Source organism: Eutrema salsugineum, unplaced genomic scaffold (genome assembly GCF_000478725.1).
Source record: "Eutrema salsugineum unplaced genomic scaffold, Eutsalg1_0 scaffold_8, whole genome shotgun sequence".
NCBI lineage: Eukaryota > Viridiplantae > Streptophyta > Magnoliopsida > Brassicales > Brassicaceae > Eutrema > Eutrema salsugineum.
Window position 1 is genome coordinate 9,385,520 of NW_006256414.1, and position 20,861 is coordinate 9,406,380.

The 20,861-nt window shown below is 34.0% G+C and overlaps 2 protein-coding genes and 1 pseudogene across 2 annotated transcripts; 2 read left to right on the forward strand and 1 right to left on the reverse strand.

Moving 5' to 3' along the window:
* Positions 1–6,609: 6,609 nt before the first annotated feature.
* On the reverse strand, positions 6,610–7,297 carry LOC112088563 (uncharacterized protein At1g43920, Chloroplastic-like). The gene is made up of 4 exons (XM_024158963.1): positions 7,255–7,297; positions 7,023–7,174; positions 6,719–6,938; positions 6,610–6,620 (listed from the first exon to the last, which is right to left on the reverse strand). The coding sequence occupies exons 1-4, from the start codon at positions 7,295–7,297 to the stop codon at positions 6,610–6,612; spliced, it is 426 nt and encodes a 141-aa protein (XP_024014731.1).
* Positions 7,298–10,817: 3,520 nt separating this feature from the next.
* Positions 10,818–12,522, forward strand: LOC18010103 (dnaJ homolog subfamily B member 3). Its single transcript, XM_006392384.2, has 5 exons — positions 10,818–11,122; positions 11,204–11,291; positions 11,416–11,486; positions 11,584–11,640; positions 12,262–12,522. The coding sequence occupies exons 1-5, from the start codon at positions 11,006–11,008 to the stop codon at positions 12,400–12,402; spliced, it is 474 nt and encodes a 157-aa protein (XP_006392446.1). The 5' UTR covers positions 10,818–11,005; the 3' UTR covers positions 12,403–12,522.
* An 815-nt stretch (positions 12,523–13,337) lies between these two features.
* Positions 13,338–16,057, forward strand: LOC112088568 (annotated as a pseudogene).
* The last annotated feature ends 4,804 nt before the right edge of the window (positions 16,058–20,861 follow it).

Below are 20,861 nucleotides of genomic sequence, written 5' to 3' on the forward strand. Positions count from 1 at the left end.
TCCAAAAGAGAAGAGAGAGAAGAACGGTATTGTCTTTGATGTAGGAGACATATTTGAAGTGATTAGAGAGAACTTAAGAAAGCTAGAAGTATCCAAGCTACCAAAAGGATTGTTTACCTACTTACATTCCATGGTTCCGCGACCACGCTTTTGAGAAAGAAAAGAACCGAGAAGACAAAGTGACTAAAGCTAAGAAATGGATTGTTTATCTACACTATGATACAATGGTTTTTCGCCCGTGCTTGCGAGAGTCAAAGCCTTCAGGGTCATGAAATTGATCAGCATTTATCACCATTTGAGAGAGATTTAAAGCCTTCAAGAACATGTAATTGATCAGTATTTTATCACCGTTAGTTTGTCCCTTCTGTGTTTTTGATATCTTATTAATATGGTTGACAAAATTTGAAGTCTTCAGGTACATGTAAGTATAGGTAAGAACTGGCTAGAAGGAGAGATAAAAGCTACCAAAGAGGTTGTTTACCAATGCACTAATACCTTCGTGCCCACGCTTATGAGAGAGAAAATAACCTACGACATATAAATGATAATGAACTTTGGCGAAAAGTAGAGAATAAAGAAGGCTAATACAAATCAAAAAAGAAGAAGAAGAAGAATTGAGAGAATACAAAGACGATGATGAAGATGAAAGAAAATGGTGAGAAATAATAAAATCGAAAGATATATAAGAGGAATAAGAAAGAAAAAAAGTACAAGTCAAAGACGATGAAGAAGAAGAAGGAAAATATGAGGAAGAAGAAGATGAAGAATTTGGGGCAGAAAAAGAAGACAAATGACTTAAAACTGGAGAATGAACAAGAAGACGAATAAAAACCAGAAAAAGCTAGAGAATAAGGAAAATAAAAGGAAGAACTAAACCATAAGATTAAGAGTAAGAAGGGTAGACCAAAACATAAGAGGAAGAAGAAAAAAAAGACAAATCCGAAGAGGAAATGAAATAAAAGTTAAAGACGATAAAAAAGAGTGATAAATAAGACAAAGAATATCAAAAAAAAGAGGAGTAGTAAAAATTGAAAAAAAATTAAAGATGAAAAGAAACTAGAGAATACGATAATAGTAATGATGAAAAAAAATAAAGAAAATATGATTGGTAAATGTGGTTTAATATTTACTTTATTTGAAAATACTGATAGTTTTTTATTTATTTAATATATCGTATTAATGATTGAATACTTTAATATTATCTAAAACTCTGAATGGATTGAAAGAAACATATTATATTTATTTAAACTATATGTGGATATATATTATTTAGACTAATATACATAATAATTTCATATTTCCATTTCCACTTTGAGAACATATATATACAATTGATTTTTTTTTTTTAACATCTCATTCATTCATTAATTTCAAATCGTATACAAAAGTTGATACATCAATAATACAATAATGAACAAATCCAAATACACAACCACAATTACATAACCAAACATTAAGAAGAACAATGAAGAAGTGAATTTCCACGATGCTTTGGATACCGAAGCCTTACTCGCCAACAGGTTATTAAACCCATTTATTTCCTTCTCCAGAATCAATCCCAAAACAATGAGATTGTCGTTCTTGACTATCATCTCTTGGATGAAACTCCATAAACATCTAATATTATTGATGATATTGAGTATATTCTCTTGCACTGATTCGTCGATTCTCCATAAATATGCTATACCCGGATCCCATATTCGCTGATCGAAACACCATATGTCTCTTTGGGAATTAGACTCAATCCTTTCTACTGATTGGAATTGTAAATAACGGGCATCATGAAAGATTGAAAACACTTTCATGGAGATAACTGTTTCGTCTTGGCTTAAATCAGAACACTGACCCACTCCAACAACGAACCATGAATGAAATGCCTCCATAATCGGAGGAAGTTGCAGGAAACGTAACCGTTTCTTATTTAAAGAAGTGACCCAAATAGAGTCTCTAAAAACATGTTTGGACATATGCGCAGTATTACCTTTTGAATACAAATCTTCCACCGGTGCTCTTTGAACCAGAGACTGCTTCGACATGATCATGAATTGAGAACCGATGGTCTCCGGTGAAAACTGGATTGTGACCTCCACCACAATCAAAAGTAAGAGAACAGATGGGGAAGAAATTCTTCTCAATAACACCATACTCATCCAAATTTATTGTACAAAGAAGGAAAGATGAAACTAGACTTAAAATTCTACAGAGCCACCGGCAAAAGCCGGCGGCGGGAACCGAGAAAAGAAGTTACGGGTGTTTGTAATGAAAATTTTGAATCAAAAGTTTACATAGTTTTTATTAAAAAAAAAAAAACTGTATGACAGCGCATGGTATGAAAAATGAAAGTAATTGTACAAGCTAATTATTTATAAATTCAATTTATAATTTTGAATATAATTTTAAAAATATTAAAAATAACTATCTAAAATAATTCTTTCATCTAATTAAAAGATTTTAAAATTCAAAATAATGGAAAATAAATAAATTTAACATTAGGTTTGCTGTTTAACTAGAGAAAAAAAAAAGTCAAAAAAAGTGTCAAACGTTTATCACCTTACATATTCAAAATAAAAGAAAACAGAAAATGAATTTGATAGATTCAATGGCTAGGAAAAATATGTAAGTGATAAAAAAAGTAGTCATCTTCAATTCTGTTAAAATCATTTGTGTAGTCTAGCCTCCAAGAACAAGATAAATAATGAGTCGAACATTCAACCATTTCATTTAGGAAATTTACAAAATGATACCGGTAAACAATGCTTACATAAAATGAGAATTTTTGACTTCAAAAATTGGAGGATCAAAAAGAATTCTCGGCCAGAACAAACACGTATTTCATCTGCACAAATTGAAAAATTATATTAGCTACAATTGATATACGTTGATATATGGTTGATCGCGAGAATGAGAAATCACCTCCATATTGACACATCTCCCAAAATCTCAATACACAGAAAACAATTTTGCAACGAGGGCTGTTTTTCCATAGGGATTCAAAATGTTCAGATTCTATGCCACACGCTATGCAATTGATGTCGAGACCCCTAAAAACAAGAATTAAGATGTCATTTTCCTTAATATCGAGAATACGGTAGTAAAGGGTTATATATGTATTAGTCTTTATCGTCTTAAATAATTTATATATTATGTTTGTGAATATTTTATCATGTTTATCACTGACATTAAACTCTCTGATTTTACTAATTTGTAGCGGTCGTCGTTTACAAGTGCATTTGGATGGTGATCACTCAAAATTTTTTTAAGAATCTCTACTTAATTGCAAACAACCTATTGTCATCTGCGTTTTAAGATTTGTAAAGGTGATCCAAGTGCATGATATCTGGATTGTTACAACAGCCTTCAAATGTAGTAGAGTTTTGATTCATCCTCCATTCCCCGAAATTCACCGATTCAAGAAGCTTATTTTAGAGACTTAGACATAGAGCATTTTTTTCTGAAGGAATATTTATTAAATTTTGTTTCGTTTACTATATAAAATACCATTTTTCTATATTTGATTAATATTAATGGTATAATTTCATTTTATTATTGTAAATAAGTGTTATTCATCTTAAAAAATGATATATACTGAAAGTTTAACAAGAAATATTATATAATTTAACTATTATCCATAAACTCAAATATAAAATATTATACGACTTCTTAAATATATAAAGCATGCGCTTGGCGCGGGCAGTCACCTAGTATATATATATATATGTAATTAAAAAGTTTTGAACCTAAACATTTTGTTACTAAAATAAACCAATTTGCCAGTGTGCCACTATAACTCTTAGAACTACGAGAAGCACTACAATACTTTTCAAAATGAAAGAAAAAACTGAGAGGGAGAGCGAAGGCGATCATGAGAGTGATTTCTAGGGAAAGCGGCCTATTCGTGCCTCAACTGGCCTCCCTGGTACGATTTACTGACTGTACTCTTGAGCTGTGCCTACGCATACCTCAACTTCTAAAAATTTGAAATTTCATACCCGTACTGACTTCCGTTTGGCCAATTCATGCATTGACAAATTCCCCGTTAGTCAACCCCGTTAAGCTGTTAACGGATGCTGAGTCAGCTGACACGTAGGAATACACGTAGGAATCTCCGTTGGAACGGAAATCGAATACGACGTCGTTTTTACCGAATCTGGGTTTAAATTTTTTTTACAAACTCGGGGAATCGAACCTGCAACCTGTTTGCGTTCAAACGGACTTCAGAACCAGTGGACCATGTGTGAAATTAATAAACCATCACCAGTTAATAAATATAAAGCTGATTCGCATTCGTCATTAAAAAAACAAGTTAAACGACGTCGTTTTACTTTGCAGGTATTTAAAAAGATGTCAAACCTCTAGGACTCGAACCAATGATATGCTTGTGATAAAACCAACTGCAGAACCAGAAGGCTATGTTAGATAATCGATAAATATTGCTAACCTAATTAATATTAACTCTCAAAATTCTTGTTTTAAAAAAAAAAATAAGACGACGTCGTTTCAGATTTATGTCTGTAAAGAAGAATCGATCTTCTTCTTCCTTCCTCTGGGATCCTCTTCGAAAGCTTATTCCTTCAATCAATCCCGATCTTTGAATCAATCCCGATATGAGACATCTATTATGGTTTACACATCTAATATAACACATTTTTTTGTTGACTTAGGACGAATAAGGAATCCACAGTTGAGCTGCGAACAGAGGGGACCAACTGGCAAAGAAAGGTTCGATTCATTCTACATGTGTTTCGACGGCCTTCGCAATACTTGGAAAAGGTATTGTAGACCCATTTTTGGGATAGATGGATGCTTCTTAAAGTCAAATACAAAAGGTATACTATTGGCAGCTGTGGGGAAAGACGCAAACAATCAAATATACCCATTTGCTTGGGCAGTTGTTCAAGTGGAGAATACAGCCAGTTGGATATGGTTCATTCAGCACCTCAAAAAAGACTTGGATTTAAAGAATGGTGAAGGATACACCATCATATCCGACAGGCAGAAGGTATATTACTCATGGTTTATAGTTTGCTTGAAACGTGTTTAGTCATGTTTTGGCGAGTTTAACAAGCACATGTGTTTTCTTTGCAGGGTTACTTAGAGCTGTCACTGAAGAGTTGCCAGAGATAGAGCACCGAATGTGTGCCAAACATATCTATGACAATATGAAGAAGGTGTATACTAGGGACCATCGGATGAAAGGCTTGTTTTGGCGAGTGGTGGATAGTTTCAACAAGGCAGATTATGATGCAAACCTGAAGAAGATGCAGGAGTATGATGAAGGTATCTTTCAAGAATTCATGAAGCGAAATCCAGAAAATTGCAGCCGAGCATTTTTCAAGACTACTTCTTGTTGTGAGGATGCTCTAAACAATAATTCAGAGTCTTACAACAATGCTATTGAGTTAGCACGTGCAATGCCGGTAGTTCAGAGCTTGGAGACAATGAGGAGACAAGCAATGGCTAGGATAGGGATCAGAAGGAAAATTACCGCCAAACATAATGGCAGACATAGTAAGAAAGTGGGCCTTGTAATCGCATTAGAAGAGAAACAAGTGAAGTGGTGCAGGTCGCTTTCTGGTCGTGATCGTGTATTTGAAGTGTCAGAGAAAGGGGTATCATACGCTGTTAATATGAGATAGAAGACCTGTAAGTGTAGAAGATGATATCTCACCGGAATACCTTGCCGGCATGCACTTCGTGTTGTCTTTGACAACAGCAAGGTTTTCAAGAAAAAAGATTTAGTGTCAGATTGGTATTTGACTTCTCTCTGGCGAAGTCAATACATTGATTCCATCGAGTCTGTAAATGGAATGAAGTTTTGGAAGACAAGCTCTGAACCAACTATTGATCCACCAGAACGAGTGAAAGAGAGGGGAAGGAAAAAAACCCCGCAGAAACGGCTCAAATCAGTCACGGAGTCACCAACCAAGGGTAAAAGAGTTACCAAACATGGCAGGACAATGCGGTGTTATCGGTGCAATATGGAAGGACATAATTCTCTTCATTGTACTAACCCCGGCGCACCATTCAAGCCTAGGAAGCCCAAGAAGAGAAAGACAGGAACCGATGTTCCAGAAGTTCCAGATTTTCCAGAGACAATGACACTTGATGAAGGAGAAGGTCCATCTCAAACACAACAAACTCAGCCATCGTTTGCTGAAGACTTTGGAGAATGATCAGGTATTTTCTCACAAGTTTCTGAGATGTTTCTGATATTGGTAATCTGAAAAGTAATGTATGTGATGAATACTACTATCTATATTTTGCAGGTGGAGCTTATTGGTAGTTCAATGTAGTTCAATATGCAGGAAATCAGAGTAATTTTTTGGGTTTATGATCTCCTGCTCAGTAGAAAATGTCGGCTTTAGGTGTGCTTTTTTTAAAAAAAAAACTTATTGCTCTTATATCTTATTTCCTTTTGTATTGTCGGCTTTAGGAATGCTTTTGTATTGCACAACCTTTATATCGGTTTCTTATTACTGGCTTGGATGCAACTTTATATTGGTTTCTAAGAAGTTTGGTTTCAATCCTTTTTTGGTTCTTTCAAGTTTGTCTTTCTCTTATTCTCATGTTACGTAGATGGGATAATAAAAAAGGCTTAAAGCCATCGCATTACTTAAAACCTGATACACCAAAGTTTAAAATCTGATACAACAAGAGTCTAAAAACACAGGAAGCCAAACACATAGAGCTCCCTAAACCCAAAAACAAAAGTAAGCACCTAAGAACACAACTCCACAAACAATCACACTCTTCAAGACATATGTCTCTCCTACCAACTCCTTCATTTCTTTCTCACATCCTTGTATCTCGGTTTTCAGAGAATCCATGTTGTTTTTCATATCTTCAATCTTCTTCTTCATATCTTCAATCTCTTTCTTCATGTCTTCAATTTCTTCTACCATTCCTTCATCAGTCCATTTAAACAAATGGTAGTTGTCCTAGCACCAGATCAAAGTAACAAAATTCAGATTATAAACCCAGCTACCACAATAAAGTTACAATCATTAAACTATTCTCTTTACCTTTTCAGTCCGATTAGGACAACAATGGAATAATCTTCCTGGATTTTTTGAGGTTCCTGAAGTTCTTATCCAAGTGGAGCTTCCACAAATACAAGTTCTCGGCATTCCTCTAAATCCTTCCGCACCACAAGCTATCATACTTAAACTATTCCCTACAAATTGACATTCGAATTGTAACTAAACCCTAGATCCAAAAATCGAATTTACTTCACATTATAAGATTTGGGCATACCTGAATTCTCGGAAGAAGTCCTTTGGCTCGAAGATGACGCCATTCTCTTCTGTCTTCTTCTACACCCCTAAACCCTGGTTTAGAGTTTTCCCCAATTTTGAATATAGATAGACATCGACGAAGGAGAGAAAGAAGAAGAAGATCGATTCTTCTTAAAACACATAAAAGTAAAACGACGTCGTTTAACTTGTTTTTTAATGACGAATGCGAATCAGCTTTATATTTATTAACTGGTGATGGTTTATTAATTTCACACATGGTCCACTGGTTCTGAAGTCCGTTTGAACGCAAACAGGTTGCGGGTTCGATTCTCCGAGTTTGTAAAAAAAATTTTAAACCCAGATTCGGTAAAAACGACGTCGTATTCGATTTCCGTTCCAACGGAAATTCCTACGTGTTAGCTGACTCAGCATCCGTTAACAGCTTAACGGGGTTGACTAACGGGGAATTTGTCAATGCATGAATTGGCAACGGAAGTCAGTACGGGTATGAAATTTCAAATTTTTAGAAGTTGAGGTATGCGTAGGCACAGCTCAAGAGTACAGGCAGTAAATTGTACCAGGAAGGCCAGTTGAGGCACGAATAGGCCGCTTTCCCAGTGATTTCTATGTCCTTAGATCAAAATTTATTGATTCTCTCACGCCGTTTCTTTTGATTTGTGCCTTCTATGGCCATTGATTCAATGATGATGCCTCCATTAGTAAATGTCATCTTCATTCTCGTGTTCCTCTTATTCCTTCGAGGTAACCATCTCTTCTCTCAAAGTAGAGTTTTCTTTTTCTGGTGATAACGATCTTGTCTTCGATGTAATAACATGTATAATCACCATGGAAAAGAGAAACTTGATCACGTAAAGCAGGAATTGGAGAAAACCGTTTTTCCTAACCGTTTTTCTTTTTCAACAAAGAGTTTGTTCAGTGATTGTTGCAAACCAGAGATATTCAACCATCTTTCTTTGTTGGAGTTAGTCGCCAACGAAGTATATGTTCTCATACTCCTAGCTTTGCTTTGGAAAAAATCACCATGGAGATGGTGTGTTATAGGCAATCTCAAATTTGTCTTAATTATTGGCGAAATTGTGATATAAATTCATTTTTTTTTAATGATTTTACTTTGCTAGGTATAACATTATTATGGGAATAACAACCATGGAAACTGCCCTGGAAGGGACGAGGTCTTGGATCGGAAGATGCAATCTCCTGGTTGTATGGTGACATTCCTACAGTCGTTGAAAATTGGCAATCTCAAATTTTTTTCTCTCGAAAAAATCAATAAATTGAATTTTTTTTTTTTGAAGAATATTTTTAATTCCTATTTAGAAATGTGTCAATGATATACAACAGAGGAAAGTATGAATCATAGCAAAAGAAATTGCATCAGATCAAATGCAATTATGAGGAAAGAAAGTGTGGACATTCTCACAGCTAGAAAAATTCAGAGAAATGAAACTTTAAAATTCATCTTCATTGTTTTATTGTTGTGCATGTTTATTCCTATGTATTGTTGTTTTTATGTAACTTGATTTTCATATTAATAAAGATAGATGTTAAATAAAAAAACTCTTAAAAAATACTACTAATTTAATAATATATATAATCCAAATATTTATAATTCATAAACTTTTTCCTTGATTCTTTTTTACCACCTAGTTATCAATTAATCTCCTTATATAATGTCTTTATAGAATGTCTTTATAGAATGTCTAGACGCGAAGTACTGGTCCACTATCCGATAAGCTAAACCCCATGTCCTCTTTTTCTCCTTCGGAAAGAGGTTACTTCCGAGCATAACCTGGCCACAGTCCACAAGTTTTTGTGTCGACCTCTCCAATGGAGAGAAAGTTTGGATATGGGATCCAGGAGTAAACCGTTGTGTTTTTCTCTTTTGTGGGATGGACTTATGGATTTCTTATTTTGCCTATAACTGGATTATGTTTTTGTTTCTTCGCTTGGCTTTTGAACACCAACGAATTGAAGCCGGAAGAACAATAAGACGACAATGGGTTATTATGTCTCAATCCTTTGTTTGGTTTAGACAAAAATTTTGGATGGAATTTAACTACATCAAGAGAGATGGTTGGGTTGAATATGAGAGGTTATATGTGCGTTTCATCTTGTATTTGAGCCAATCTTCAACTACCATTGGTCAGAATTGGATGTTCATGAACGCATCAGTGATTTTTAGAGTGGATTTTATCGCCATGATCGGATTGGAAAGTTATGCGTATAGACAGATACAACATGTTTTATCGAGGTCTAGAAGATATGATACAAAAACATCTGCAACAACAATTCAAGTTCTTCTTTTAATCAGAAAAAATATTCTGGATTTTTAACCAAAAGATGATAGCCAACAAAAAGTTTATGAAGGGGGGATATAACAGATTTTATCTGTTAGCCTATAAGACTTCCGTCAGGAAAGCATGGTTCTCCTTTATCGAAATTATTTCAATTTCCTTTATTTGCGTTAACGGTTGTACTGACGATGTTATGTATCTTGCTTATGAGATCAATATATCTGATTTGCCAAAACAAAAAATGTGTTGCACTTAACTCTTTGTACAACATTGCTTATGTGTTTGTTGCCGGGAAAAAGGTCGATTAGTACCTCAACACCATCATCTGGTACCAATAATACCCAAACAATTTTGATAGGTTAATCAGTACCTGAACTTATTAAAATCGGTAAATACATACCTCAATAATGTTTTTGTGGTAAATTAGTACATTGACTTTCTCTCTGTTAGTCAAACCCGTTAATTTGCAAACGGAATCCGACTCAGATGCCACGGTGGATGATGTGTTCGGATGAAACCAATACGGCGTCATTTAAAGTTAAAATCAGGGGAAAAAGTTTAAAACGACGTCGTTTTAAATTTATTATACATTAAAAAAATCAAAATTGAAATTTTCGATTTGATTTTCCGAAAGTGTTTGAATCAAAATCAAAACCAAAATTGCAAACTTAAACCTACCATGAATCTCCGAAGAAGCGTTAGCATTCGACGATGAAGTCATTCCGATTTGATTTTGAACACTACCCAAATCCTAACTATCAATGTTTTTCTCCCACGAAAGAAGATATATATGGTATATTTTTTTTAATGGATAATAAATTTAAAATGACGTCGTTTTTGCTTTTTTCCAGATTTTTAATCTTAAACAGCGTCGTATTGGTTTCATTCGAATAGAGCATCCACGGTGGTATCCAAGTCGGATTCCGTTTGCAAGTTAACAGGTTTGACTAACAGACAGAAAATCAATATACTAATTGACCACAAAAATATTGTTGAGGTATGTATTTACTGATTTTAATAAGTTTAAATATTGATTAATTTATCAAAATTGTTTAATTATTTATTGGTATGATGTTGAGGTATTAATCGACTTTTTTTCCGTTTGTTGCCCTTTGTAACTTGGTAAGTTGTAACGTGCAGTTCGAGTTAACTCGGTATGAAAGAAACCAGAAACCAATCAGAGATTGGGCTTACATGGGCTTTACAATTAAATTAAATGAACACGTGACATGTGAGATCAAATATCAAACCCTCTCTCGAAGTTTCCTTCTCTAACTTCCATCTCTCTCGTCCTACAAAGATATTTTGTTCTTCATTCTCTGATATTTATCAGCTGAATATCTTTTAATTTCCGATGATGTGAAACTGAATTGAGAGAGAAAGAGAGAGAGAGAGAAATAGAGATCGTTGAAGACGGCGCAGGGGTGATCGGAGACGGAGGAGCGATTTTCGAATATGGCGTGCGAAGGTGGAGGAGGATCCAACGTCAGATCTAGCTACTACAACGTTCTCGGAATTCGCAAAGACGCCTCCGTTTCCGACATCCGTACTGCTTACCGTAAGCTCGCCATGGTACTTACTTGATCGACTGCTTCTTGTTGGAAAATTTTGTCTGGACATATTTGAATCTGAATCTGAATATTTTGTTTGAAGAAATGGCATCCGGATAGATACGCAAGGAATCCTGGTGTCGCCGGAGAAGCTAAACGACGGTTTCAGCAAATCCAAGAGGCCTATGCTGGTAATTTCACATTTTCCCTCCCTCAAAAATATCTTCTTTAACGTCCGTTAATTTCCTGTCGTTATCTTTTCTTAACGTCCGTCTCTCACCTTATAACTAACTTTATACATATATTTTTTTAAAGTTTTACACGACGTGAATAAGCGCTCAATGTACGACGCTGGGTTATATGATCCACATGATGATGACGATGAAGTTCGTAAAAATTTTATTTTCCTTTTTCTCTTACGATTTTTCCGTTTTCTGTTTTGTTGATGTTTGAATTTGAAATTGCCCCAATTGTTGTGATCAGGACTTCCGTGATTTCATGCAAGAGATGATCTCAATGATGAACAATGTCAAAGACGAGGTATGTTGCATTCTCAACTTCCGGTTAATCATAACCAGCCGGTTTAACAACTACAATTATTGGTTAATATGTAGACCCAAAATGTTTCGTCCTGTGACTCTAGTTTATACAGTTTATGCATGTAATTCGAGACCGGTTAATTCAGTATTTTTGCGATTTCCTTAATATTGGTGGATTTTCAGACTAAAGATTGTTTTGGTCACGGTTAATCGTTCATTAATCGGTTTTTGATAATATGATGAAGTAAAAGATCCAAAGCTAGATTTGTAATTTAACAATTTGCTTTCATTTTTTTCCGTTGGAAGGGCTGGTTAGATTCATTGCTATATTCGATTTTGTGCGTTTCCTTTATTTTGGTCAATTTTTCTTTACCAAAGTTGACCATCGATAACCGATCACAAACCGGTTTGGAAATACGATAACGATGGGTTTGTAATAATTTTATCAAAGATTTAAAAGCTATATTAATTTTAATTGATATACCGGTTAAACCGATAATGAACCGGTTTGATAATACGATAAAGACGGGTTTGTAATTGATCAAAGATTGGTTACAGATTTGTCGGTTTAAAAGTATAATTTAATTTTGACGAACCGATTCGGTCTTTGATTAATTATTAGGGAGACAGCTTAGAGGACTTGCAACGGATGTTTACGGATATGGTTGGTGGAGATGGTGTAAGCTTTGACTGTAACAGCAATCCAAGGGGTAGCAAAAGATCACGTGTCAACATCTCAAGGAATAGTGTTGCGATGCGTTAATAATACGTTGTTTCTCATTTGTTTTCGTGTCGTCTTGTGTTGTGCTGTGTTGTATCAAGCTTAAGCCTCGAATTGAAATTCTATTTTCTATTCCCAAGGAAGGCTATAAAATAATTTTTTACTGCATTAAAATAAATAATCTTAAAAATTCAAACTATTAGAGCTTAGCGGTTGCGAGTGCGGGAGTTTGCGGAAACAGACGATTGCGGTTTTGAACGTTATTCAAAGGTTTACACGACTGGTTAAACTTTTTAAAACATGTTTATTTACGGGACATTTTTGACTGACAAACCAGCGATTGTTTTAGCGGTTAAACATAAAATTACCAAAATAAACATCATATATAATTATAAGAAAATAAAAACTATATTATTAATTTATTATGATAAATATCAAAATCACTATTTTAAAATAATTAATAAAAATTATAAATAAATGCTAAATAATTATTTTAAAAACTAATAAATTTTATAATAGTTTATTTTATTTCAATTATTGGGAACTTCATCTAAAATTGTGTCTAATAATGTAATAGAGTGGAAAAAATTGTTCCAATATGTAGACATCCTGGATTATCTTATGCATGATGTAAAATTTTTTCAATTGATCTAATCGATTTTTTGCACGCCACCAACTCAAATCAACTCCAAATTGCTCATTAGTATTCAAAATACGTTTTTTCTGGAGTGTACTCAAAAATCTATATATTGAATTTATTTTTAACAATGATTCGTTGAAGTAACGCACATATCATCTCGTTTGATCATGTAACTTTCTGAAGAATAAAAAAAAGAATTATAACAAACTAATTTTGTAATTAATAAGATACATATTTATAATTTTTTACTTTAAAAGTGGAAACAGAAAAATTAATATAAATGAATTAAACCAAAATATTATGGCACTTACTTGTATCTTAATTTTCTTCAATTGATATGAAAGTGGGTTTATATATATATAGAGGAGAATATTAGTAGGGTTAGAGTTTTATAATTTTTTTTAACGTGATTTTTTATTTTATTTTTCTAGCGTGATTTTATTTTTTTTTAAAATTTTTATCCAACCGCTACTGCCCGCAACCGCAAACGTTGGCAGGAAGCAGCTTCTGGATTTCAGCAGTATAAAATGATACGGAGCGGTTTGCAGCGATTTCTATGATTGTGATAAAACGCCACTAACCGTTACCAACCACAAACACTGCGTTTGCGGGTGATAGCAGGTGAACCAATCAACACTTAAGTCTAGATGTTCATTACGTAATTCTCTAAAATGGCCCCAAAAAACTTTAAACTGACAAAAAGAGCTCTGTTTTTTAGTGTGGACCAATATAGCATTGTATTAATTAAAAAAACGATTTCTATTTCCATTTCGATCTTCTTCGAAAACTTTCATCCAATCATATAGCGATCTAGATATCCACCGTTGCCGGAATCTTCGAAGTGTAATCGCCAGAAATTGATCGTTGACGGAGTCGTATCTTCAAGCGGTAATCAATTTTCCTTTTGTTTGTGTGAGTTTTTTGGGTACCAACCCTAGATTGGGTATCTTCTTCGCTGGAACAAAATTAAGATGTTTGCGCAGAAGAAATTAACACCTCCTCCAGGGCATATAAGGTTGTCATTCTCGATGAAGCTGATAGGTTCGTGCTGCTAAGTTAGTGGCTTTTACCTGAATCTTTATCCTTTTCTCTGCGTTTTCACCGTTTTGGATTTGCCACTTTCTTTTTGAGTTGTGCGAATCAAGTGTTTCTGATTCATTGTGCTGTTTTTTCTGTTTTGGTTTGCAAAATTAGCATGACATCTGGAGCACAACAAGCATTGATGAGACGATTTAGATCTATTCAAACTCTACTCGGTTTGCACTTGCTTGTAACACATCAGCCAAGATTATTGAGCCCATTCAGAATAGATGCGCCCTAGTTCGATTCTCTAGATTATCTGATCTGGAGATTCTAGGCCGTCTCATGATGGTGATTCAAGCAGAGATTAATGTATGGATTCTGCCACTTTTCTTTCGTTCTACATGTTTACATACCATGAATCAGACCCCTGTTTTGCCTTGGCTAAGAAATCAAATCTATCTGTAACCAACAATAAAGAAAGCTAAGCAATATGATTATTACCTGAAATGTCGACATTTCTAATTTGTGTTCTCAATCTAGGTTCCGTTTATACCTGAAGGCCTTGAGGCGATAATCTTCACAGCTGATGGTGACATGAGGCAAGCTCTGAACAACTTGCAAGCCACATTCAGCGGTTTTCGGTTTGTCAACCAAGAAAACGTCTCCAAGGTTCGATACAAATCCTTGATTCACTTAGCTTCTAATCATAACTTGAATCTCTCCACTTATTTCCTCAATTTTGTTTCAGGTCTGTGACTTTCCTCACCCACTACATGTCAAAAACATGGTTCGCAATGGGTTGGAAAGTAAGTTTGATGATGTTTGTCACCGCATGAAGCAGCTATACGATCTAGGCTAGTACTCTCCAACTGATATGATCGTGACCAGCTCAGAGGAGGAGGAACCAGAGGTAGCTGGCAGGATTACTCGTTCCAGAGCTAGAGAGATGGCTAAGGAGGCTCACGCACTCATAGCTGCAGAGGACATCGATCAACTGGAGGCTGGAGCTCACATCTTCAATATCTCTATCTTGAAGAATGAAGAACCCAGTAACAATGACTAGGTAACTTAGGTGATGATTCTGTACTCTTTTCCTTGGTGAGGATTTTGGAAGGCAAGGAGGTTCTTCTCCAAGGTTTTTAACGAGGCAGAAATCATTGCTACGTCGAGTTACTTAGAAGTTGTTACTAATGGATAATAATGTGCAAAGTCACAATGACTTGTGCACTAGTTGTTTTAGGCGCACCACTTAGGATTTAGAAGGGACGCCTCGCTGTTTTATTTTTTAATCAAACTTCGTGTTGTTTTTATTTCAGACTTCATGTAGTTTTGTATTAGGGCTGCGATTTCTCTCTAACTCTATTTAAGAGAGAAAATCGCCTAAGTATTATTCAGTGAAGAATTTTGATCAAACTTTTAACGTGTTCTTCTCTCTTTGATTTCTGAGAACTAAAAACTCTGAAATTCGAATCTCTTAAAAACTAATCTGTTTACAAGAGATTCTTCTATCCCTCCATTCCATCGATATCATCTCATCCTCACCAACAATCGATATCATCTCATCATCACCATACCATCGATCTCACGCTCACACCACCGCTTCTCATCGCATCCACCCACCATCGCGAGTCATCCACTCGATCACCAAGCCACCATTACGAGTCCATCGCATCTTCAGTAGCCTTTTCTTCGGAGTTGATCACCTAGGATCGTATCACCAACTGACGTTATCTCAACGTTTTTCCGTATACTCAAGAATTATGATATGGCAGAGTATCTGAAACTCGAGTTCATCAAGGTATGCATATAGTTTTTTTTCACATCTAAAAAAACATCACACCTTCTGCATTTTGTTGTCTAAGGCCAGTTTATGTTATTCAGGAAACTGGATTTGCGCATATGAGAATCTGTGATGGAGTTGGATCATATCTTCAGCTATGTGGTCTTCTGGCTTTGCTAGCCGTTGTTCGTGAAACAGCTAGATTCATTTTTTTATTTGATAAAGTCTTCCTAACTTTAGGAAGGTTTTCCTAAATATTTAGAAAGACATCTATTTATTATTTGATCAAGTAGTAATTAACACAGAATTTAGGAAGACTTTTCTTGGACAAATTCATACAGATTTTAGTAAGATTCTCTTAAAACAATTGTTGTCTATTTATAAATCTAGGAATGCATTCTTAAATGTTTAGAACAGCTTCCTAAATTTGCATCATTGTATACATAGGCACAAATTTCTTATTTATACGTTTTATGAAGACATTACTAAATATGTAGGATGACTTCCTTAATTTGAGTTAGACACAAAAGTTACCATTTTTATGAATTTTTACGGTTTAGGAAGGTTTTCCTAAATATGTATATCGACTTTGTAAATTATGATGTACAAACACTCATTCCAAATTTGTATGAATGATTTCTAAATATTTATAAATGCTTTCTAAATTCAAATTTAGGAAGCTTTTTTGACTTTTCATGAGTGAGTTTTACAAATTTAAGAATGTCCTCCTAAATCGTATGTTAACCCATTACTATTTGATCAAATGAAAAAGATTTTAACTTGGTACTTATGTCTTTTGTAACTTTTCACTTAACTTGGATATATAATGAATCCCTATCATTACACAGAGACCCCATGTCATATGCCATATCAGATTGCTTCGGGAAAATTTATTTTCTTATAGCTTTTCAACTTTAGTGGAAGTGAGAACTTTAGCATCAATCTCTGTGGTTAAACTGACTTGTGTCCGAGCTTTAACAAGCATTCAGAGTCAATAGATGTAATTCTCCACACCACCAAAGTTTGGGAAGAAGCTCCAGTGCTGCAAGATGCAACTTCATATATATGAGCAGCACTAACTAGAAAACATAATTCTAGTTAAAAGACGTTTCTTCTAGTAATCCCAACACTAGAACCCTAAATCAATATTCAAACCCTACAAATGACGTTCTTAATAGATATATCAGATAAGAAAAGTTTTAGGAAGATCTTCCTAAATATGTAGGAAAGTTTCCTAATTTATTTAGAAAGAAATTCCTAAAAAAAGCTAGTGTATTGCAATGTCATCCCAAAAGCAGCGGCATGTCCTTGGAGGATCGTCTCATGTCCAAGGAGGATCTGTGATACCACAATTCTACAAATAATCCGCATGACCAATTTAAGTTGAAGATAATCACCGGAATTTTTGATTTCCATAAATATTGAAACAAGATCGAAAACTCAGAATTTGATGAGAGAAGTAAAAGTCAATAGAGAACGAACCGTGAAGGGCCTATAATTAGTAGTAATCCATGGTAACGATCTCCTTGGAATCGCGAATTTGATGATAGAAGCAGACTAAGAAAACATTTGTGGGGAAATTCTGGAGATGGTGTTGGTGAACTCTCTGAGGGGTTTCAGCTTCATATCCAGTAGAGCGACGGCGAGGAGAGAGAGAGAGAGAGAGAGAGAGAGAGAGAGAGAATAAGCGAGAGAGAGAGAGAGAGAGAGAGAGAGAGAGAGAGAATAAGCGAGAGAGAGAGAGAGAGAGAGAGAGAGAGAGAGAGAGAGAGAGAGAGAGAGAGAGAGAGAGAGAGAGAGAGACGAGTCGAGAATATATTTCTCAAAATCCAGAATCAAAACAAAAAAAACGTAGAAGAGTCAGTTAATGAATGCTAATTTGGTCCCTTCCAAATAAAGGGGCTATTTTTAAGAAGATTTAGTTTTTTTAGGCTACTTCATTCAATTAATTCTTTAAAATGGCCCCAAAAAATTAAAACTAACAAAAAAAGCTCTGTTTTTTTAGTGTGGACCAATAGGTTTAATGGCTGTAATGCCATATATTAGAAAAATTAAATCTGTTGTGCCATAAACAAGTCTGTGTGTCATAATACACATGTAATTCGTTTTAATGGCTATAATGCCATAAATTGAAAAAAGTTAATCTGTTGTGTCATAAACAAGTCTGTGTGTCATAATACACATATAATTTATATTTTACCCTTAATGAAATTTTTTGTGGCATTCCTGAATTTAATAAAAAAGTAATAGATTTTATTTAAATTGAAATTAATAATTAAAACGAAATTAATTTAAAAAATAATTTTTTAATTTTTTTTTTCTGTTTCTTCTTCTTCGTCAACGTTTTGTTGATGGATTCTGAAAACCACCAAATCTCATTCTCGCCATCAAACCCTCGTCTCTCCTCCTCTTCTTCATCCTGTGTAATCACTTTATTGTTTTTATCTCCTCTCTCCACCACCATTGTTGAAGTTTCAAACCCATTTAGGTTTTTGTTTGGAGATTTGGGGATTATACAATTTAGGGATTGAATTTCTCAAAATTGCTTGTTTGGTATGTAAATCGGGTTGGTAACCTAGTTTATGTGATGATTAGGTCTTTGCATAGATAATTTATCAAATATAGTTGTTGAATCGTAGTGATTCTTAGGTATAAAATCCGAGTTCATCACCAAATCTGCAGAAGAGAACAACTGGTACGAATGGTACAACTAAGAGATAAGAGAACAACTAGTACAACTGGTACAACTATGAGATAGATGACAACTGGTACAAATAGGTATAACTAAGACAACTTAAATAATTGCTGATTGAAAATTCTTTTATTATTATTGAAAATCGGGTTGGTAACCTAGTTTTATATGACAATTTTGCATGAATAATTTCTTAAATATAGTCGTTGAATCGTAGTGATTCTTAGGTAAAGTATAATTATCTGAGTTCATCTCCAAATCTGCAGAGGAGGACAACTAGTACAATTAGGTACAACTATGTACAAAAATTGACGGCACACATAAATGCACCTGTTATTTTGATAGATAGTGACACTTAGGTAAGTCAATCTAAACTTGAGGATTTCATTTTTGGCGGAAAATACTTTCTGGATGGAAATAAACAAGGTACAATTGGACACATATGTACAACTATATGCAATTCTTTCATTAGAAAATAATAGTGATAAACTATAAATACAGAAAGCAAACATTCACTTAAAAAATGTAAAAAATTTGTAAACTATAAGGAATAAAATTAAAAAGATGGATAACATGAAATTTATCATTTTTCTAATACATATTATTGGTTTCACATCCAACACCCCTTATGATACAAAGAAGACTTTGATAATGTTAACAATCTTCGTTATTTCATGCTATCCACATTCTTTGATTCATATTATTTTTCATTTTTCGTACTTAGATTATTTTTGTTTATCTTAGCGTCCTTTCTTATCTTCATATTCTCATACTTTATCATCTTCATCTTTCGGTCTCTTTCCTCATCTTCAACTTCTTGGTCTTTGTATTTTCTAAAATACCTCTTAGTCAACTTCCTCTTTTTCTTCTTTCTCATGTTCTTTATCTTTTATTTTTTTTATCAGCTTCCTCTTGATCGTCTTCAACTTTTTCTTCTTATTTGTCTTCTTTCTCTTATTCTTACTTACCTAGTGTATGTATTCATTTTCTTCTATTTCGACTTAATCTGCGTATTCTTTTTTAATTTTTGGTAATTCTTTGTCTTTTATTCTCTGAATTCCTTCTTTTTTTTTTGTTTTCTGTTTACTTCCCATATTTCTTTATCTTATATGAATTTGTATTCCTCATATTCATCTTCTTTTAGTTTCTCTACATCATCTTTTGATTTTCTAATTATTCTTCTTTTTTTTTTCTGTCATCTTTCAGATTTCTTCTTCTTCTTTATCTTCCTTATATCCTTATCTTTATCATTCTTTGATATGTTTATGTGTATCCATATTACCTAATTTCTTATAGTTTTTCTTAGTCTCCTTCATATTCACATTCTCATACTTTGTGATCTTCACCTTCGTATTTATCTTTCATTTTTTCCATCTTTCTCTTCACCGTCTTTGACTGACTTACACTTATTCTTATTTATCCTGTTTGTCTTCTTTGGCTTTTTTTATCTGTTTTCATCATCTTCTTCTTCTGATTATAAAACAATAAAAATAAGAGCACATAAAGAAAAGAAAATAACTAAACTTTTAGAACAAACACGAAAACTCACAAGTCGTGAATAGAGAGAAACACAACTATTTATACAGAAAGAGGTTTAGGTTTAGGCGTTTTGACATTTTTCGTTAAGATAAGCATCAATATTATAGTATATTCTTTTTAGATTATCATACACACATTTTCCTTTTTTAAATAAGTCTATAAACATAGATACGGTTTTATCTTTTCATTTATCAAAGATTTAACTACATATGATGAGGAAAATTCCATTTTCAAATAAAAATTTCATTTTTAATCGTGCAAAATGTTTTTTATTAATTAAAAACTATACTATGAAAGAAAGAAAACAGATATTAGATACCAGCTTAGAGGTTGCAAACATATTTTATATGAACATAGAAACACAGTTCTTAATTCTTTCTAAACCTACATATATCTAAGCTTTTTACTCTAAATTTTCCCATGTTTGTCCATGATAAGAATTTTCAGTCTATATATCTCTCTGGCCTCTCCATTATATATCTTTCCGCTTTCTTTGGCCTCTCCCTTACAGTTCTTTTCGCTTCAGTGTATAGTCTGATGATGGCAAATACCCATCGAATCATAAGCATAAAAATCTCGAAAACCATTTCTTCAGGGAAGTAATATCACTACTCTGACTCCAAAAATCTTAAGAACAAAATATTTACTATATGCGAGATCTCCAAAGTCTTCAAAAACCTGAAATAGGTAAGGCAAGATAATTGTCAATAAACCAAGTCATAAAAATAAGTAACTTTTGATTAGAGAGAATGGATTAAAACGAACTGAACCTGGAAATAACAAACCAAGAAGGTTGTCTGGTTTAGTTAACGAAATGACCAAAAACT